Below are 5,507 nucleotides of genomic sequence, written 5' to 3'. Positions count from 1 at the left end.
AGAAGTCTTAACAGAAGATCAATTGTCCTACATCCATCGCCAAAGTCAAAAGTGAACCCTGAGACCAGTCAGTCAACCCTCTCCTTCATTAAATCCACTTTGAAACCCAACTCAGAAAATTCAACCCACAACTACCCATGTGGCCTACCCTACCCACATTATTATTCATTTTCTCCGCTATAAATAATAATCAACTCTACCTTCATTCTCCATCACTCATTCGCTGCCTTAGAAACCAAAATGGCTCAAATCATTGTACCCAGCAACATATTTCTAACCCTTATTATTGTAGCTGCAGCTGTAGCTGGGTCTGTGGAGGCTCAAAGCCCGAGCACAAGCGACGTGTCGGTGGCTGATATCGTCACGCCTGAATTCTTCAACGGCATAATTGGCCAGGCCGATGCAAGCTGTGTCGGCAAGAACTTTTATTCCCGAGCTACCTTTCTTGAGGCTCTCAAGTCTTATGATCAGTTCGGTAAGATTGGTTCCATTGATGACTCTAAGCGTGAGATTGCTGCCTTCTTTGCCCATGTCACCCATGAGACTTTTCGTAAGTTCTTTATTCTCTCATCAATTATTTCTTCCACTTTATTCATTTTTTTACATATATTTGTAATTTGTAGCGTGCATATGTTTGTACAAGTTGGTCTCATCACTGTAGGAGAAGTCGATGTCGATGTATTGTCGATATGTGTGGTCCAGAATGATAATTTGTCGATGTATGATAAAATAGCGCTATCATTTTTATACTTCTACATGCAACTTTTAAAGCCGTTGTATATTTAGTGTTGTTTATTATGATTGTTGTAGTAGTGCCCACGGTCAAACACGTAGACGCGAGTTTAATTTATGGGGTTCTTAGATCTAGGTCCAAAACGATTAGTTGTTATTGGGTTTAGTACACGCGTTTTTTGTTTTAGATGTAGGTTCTTTGACTTTTATTACTCTTTTTATTGTGCCGATTTTACCCTTTTAGGAACGTAAGGAAAACATTAAAAATCTAAATTTAATGAATTATTACTTGTAATTAAATTTCAGAATTTAAATTTGGAATTCTTTCATTGATAATATTTACCTAATATATGGGTAAAATACAAATTAATCAATTGAAGTAAAGGCCCACATATTATACTAATCAATTAGGCAAGCACCCACATTAAATTATGTACCTAACATACAGGTAAATAGTGTTCTTATTAGCAACGAAAAAAACTTAGTGATAAATCGTGTTACCTATAAGTCATGAACATAAATTAGAATACTACCTATAAGTTAGGAACATAAATTAGAATACTACCTATAAGTTAGGAACATAAATTAGAAGACTACCTATAAGTCAGATACAAAAATAGACAAATGAAATTGTATGTTACCTATAAAAAATGTACATAAAATACTAGTATTCATTGTCTAAAATAAAAAAAACAAACAAATATATACCTACGCAATAGGCAATATGACAATATACCTACACCATAGGATAATTTATCTACAAGAGTATATGCTATACCTCTACCATGGGGTGAACAAAAATAAAAATAATGGCATATAAATTTTAGCAATAGGGATATAATAGGAACAAAAAAATTTAAATACAAATCAGTTAAATACAAAAGTTTGAATTAACATGTCAAAGATGGAATGTAATATACGGAGGGTGTATCCAATTCATACTTATAAAGACCTTTTTTAAGTGAGTGACTTTTATAGAGATGACAAATTCTGAAATACTTTCATAGAGTTGATAAAAGTCACTAGTAAATTGGCAAGACTTTTGCTCTTAACAATTAGCCTTAAAAGTATGGAAAAGTCATTCATTTAATAAGCTTTTTAAAAGTCATTAACTTTTTGGATACCACCAAATTTTTAAATACTTTTTAAAAGTCATAACTCAATACCACTAAACTTTTAAGTACTTTTTAAAAGTCACAATTGAATACCACTAGACATTTATATACTGTTTAAAAGTCTAAATTGAATACCTCCAGACTTTTAAACTCTATAAAAGTCATTAAAAGTTTGAATTGGTTACATTGTATCAATAAACAATAATTCGAGGACTAGACCCAATTACTGATTGAATTTTTGGACCTCTATCAACTTTTCTACTAATTTATTTGTATCATGTTAACTAACGGTACTCTCTCTCCAATAATAGAAGTAGAAATTAGATATTTTGTTTTCTTTTCTTGTTCAAAATTTTCAATTTTTTTCATTGGTTTTTTTTTTTTTTTAATGGGGGCGACGAGGATGAGGAATCCACAATTTGAATATTATGGGTATGGAGGCAGGAATGGGAAAAAAACTTTACGAGAAATGGAGATAATAATGGTGTACCCCGGCCTGATTTGCTCCATTGTCACCCCTAGTAGAAACTACAAAGTTACATCCCTTGTAGATGAGTCTTATTTTTATTAGAGAGATTGAACACTATGTGACCAATTAAAAACTTAAGATAATACAAATAGGGTTGTTCTATAAATAGATATTTAAGCCATTAATATGAGGTTGATTAAATTGTGCTATTTTACATATACCCAAAAACGCAGTTAGCAAAGGAATCCCAAAAATTGAAGGAAAAATGATGTTTGATTGTGCAGATTTCTGCTACATAGAAGAGATAGATGGACCCTCAAAGGACTACTGTGATGAGAGCAACACACAATATCCATGCAAGCCGAACAAGGGCTACTACGGGCGTGGACCAATCCAACTATCATGGAACCCCAACTACGGGCGAGCTGGAGAAAGCATTGGCTTCGACGGATTAAACTCTCCAGAAACCGCTGCCAATGACCCCATCATCTCCTTCAAGACGGCGTTGTGGTATTGGATGAACAGCGTCCGACCGGTCATCGGAGAAGGTTTCGGTGCAACAATACGAGCCATTAATGGTGCCCTTGAATGTGATGGTGGAAACCCTGCTACTGTTCAGAAACGTGTTGAGTATTTCACTGAATATTGTAACCAACTTGGTATTGCTCCCGGGGACAATCTCAGTTGCTAGGAGACATCTCAGTTTACTCGCTGAGCTAGAAACGTTCATCTCAGTTTAATGACAAATGTATCCCCATATAAAACATTAATGAAATACCAGGAGATTTTCCATCCAGGAAAAAAAAAATCGTAGCAGTATTACAAACCCAAAAAAATTGAAAACGACAACATGATTTTAGGGGAGCTAAGCCAAACTTCATCGGTGAAATTGCCAATTAATCGTCACACACCCAAACAAGTGTGCAAGGGCGCACCAAAGAATCGCAGATTACACAATTGCCGTCACACTATTCACACAACCTTCCGATGGCTATTCCGAGTTGCTTCCGGCACATAATTAGGTCAGGAATATGCTTAGCCATCTTACAAGCTATGTCACCGCATTACTACATAGGCCAATATCTCTTATATATTGGTAAAGTGAAGACTAGTGTGACAAATGAGAAGGGGATTTTGGTGCTTACTTGCTGACCATGAACAACCACATTCAAAAGTCAACATTATTAAAGCTGAAAAATGTGAGATACTTATTGGTTTTCGAGACAAGGGACAAGGACAAGGAGTTCATTTTCTGAATTGAATAAAGCAGCAGTGTCCATATGCCAATGAGATTAAGTTAAAAAAGGAAGGGGAAGGGTGATGACTGTTGGCGTGAATCACTGAATCACAATAGGAATTATATACAATTATCTTTATTATAATTGATTGTAATTATAGGAATATCGGTTTGACCGAGATTGTATTTATTTCCCTTTTTTTTTTTTAAATTGTAATTACTTCCTAGATAGACTTGTATTTGTATCACTATAAATACCTCCTTGTGAGAAGAATAGAAATATACCGAATTATTCATAACCCTAAATTCTATTTGAGTTGGTATCAAAGTAGTGATCCTAGGATCTTGCTCCCGCTACTATCCTTGCTCTATATCCCTTACCACCTTGCCTTGCCGCTGCATCTTGCCTTGCAGCCGTATCTTGCTGCCGTTTACCTGTTGTCTTCTCTTTGCCGCTGCCACCGTACCATGCTGCTGCCGCTATATCCTGCTGCCGTATATTGCAGCCTTATTTTTTCTACCCTTCTGCCGCTACTGCTATCGTACCCTGCATCCCTATTTTTTCTACCCTTGCCACAATTTGCTGCACTTAATTCACCTTATGGCTCTCCTTGCTATTGATTCTAAAAAGGATCATGGTTGGATTCTTGATATTGGAGCTACTGAGCATATGACGTTTGATGTGTCTCTTCTTCACCATCATCGTTCTCCTACTTGCTCTACTGTTGCTAATACTAATGGGGTGCCTTCTCCAGTCACTAGTGCTGGAAGTGTTGATTTAACTCCCTCTCTGACATTGGAACATACTTTATTGGTTCCTGCACTCTCTAACAATTTGTTATCTATTCCGTAAATAACAAAACAATTAAATTGTTTAGCATTGATCTATCCTAGTTTGTCTTCTTCAGGATCTCAGTAGCGGGGAGATTATTGGGCATGATACTAAGAGCTATATTATGTGGATGATATGTGTGCGAGCAAATCTCTATCTGTCAGGGGTTTGAACAGTGTATTTGAGGATCAAGTGTGGTGATGGCATCTTCGTTTGGGTCATGCTTCATTTGGCTATTTAGATCACTTGTTTCCCTCTTTATTTTTGGGTTGTAAACCTTCGGATTTTAAGTGTGACACTTGCATTTTGGCCAAAAGTCATCGCGTAGCTTATCCTATTAGTTCTACTAAAAGATTTCTGCATTTTGCCTTGGTACATTCTGATGTCTGGGGTCCTGCTTCAGTTACTACAACTTCTGGATTCCGTTAGTTTGTTATTTTCATAGATGATTGCACTCACAAGACGTGGTTGTACTTGATAAAAAATAAGAGATGTTTCTAAGTGCTTTCAAATATTTCACAAAATGATTAAAACTCAGTTTTCTGCTACTTTGAGGTGCTTCGTTATGATAATGGTGGTGAATATGTTAATTAGGTCATACGAAGTTATTTTCAAGAACATGGAATTCTTCATGAGACTACTTGTCCTTACACACCTCAACAGAATGGTGTCGTTGAAAGGAGGAATAGACAACTTATTCTTGAAATTACTCGTGCCAGTCTTATTGGTGCTCACATGCCACCATGGTTCTGGGAAGAAGCGATCACCTCTGCAGCATGCCTTCTTAATTTCGTTCCTATCAGTGTCTTGTAGTTTAAGACACCCTTGGCTAAATTGGAGGCTTATGTTTTTATTCCCTCTTATATCACTCTTCTACCTCATGTTTTTGGGTGCGTTGCTTGTGTGCACTTGCAAAAACACCAACGCACAAAATTGGATCCTTGTGTTGTGAAGTGTGTTTTTATTGGTTATCACCCTCATTAGAAGGGTTATCGGTGCTTTCATCTGCCTACTCATCAATTTTAAGTTACTATGGATGTTACATTTTTTGAGCCTAAGATGTACTTTGCTCACCCAATATCCCCTTCTCCTCTTCTGGGGGAAAGTAGTGTTGTCACCTAT

The 5,507-nt window shown here is 36.4% G+C and overlaps 1 protein-coding gene across 1 annotated transcript; it reads left to right on the top strand.

The window, feature by feature from the left end:
- The first annotated feature begins 201 nt into the window (after window positions 1-201).
- On the top strand, window positions 202-3,123 carry LOC117614536 (endochitinase EP3-like). Its single transcript, XM_034343379.1, has 2 exons — window positions 202-550; window positions 2,601-3,123. The coding sequence occupies exons 1-2, from the start codon at window positions 241-243 to the stop codon at window positions 3,005-3,007; spliced, it is 717 nt and encodes a 238-aa protein (XP_034199270.1). The 5' UTR covers window positions 202-240; the 3' UTR covers window positions 3,008-3,123.
- The last annotated feature ends 2,384 nt before the right edge of the window (window positions 3,124-5,507 follow it).

Source organism: Prunus dulcis, chromosome 1 (genome assembly GCF_902201215.1).
Source record: "Prunus dulcis chromosome 1, ALMONDv2, whole genome shotgun sequence".
Taxonomy (NCBI): Eukaryota; Viridiplantae; Streptophyta; class Magnoliopsida; order Rosales; family Rosaceae; genus Prunus; species Prunus dulcis.
The sequence above is the reverse complement of the archived record's forward strand: the minus strand, read 5'-3'. Positions and strand labels throughout refer to the sequence as shown.

Excerpts from the sequence above, each read along its gene's own strand:
- LOC117614536 (XM_034343379.1), top strand. The coding sequence starts at position 241 with ATGGCTCAAATCATTGTACCCAGCAACATATTTCTAACCCTTATTATT. Across the intron at positions 551-2,600 it reads TGTCACCCATGAGACTTTTC|ATTTCTGCTACATAGAAGAG; the intron begins GTAAGTTCTTTA and ends TTGATTGTGCAG.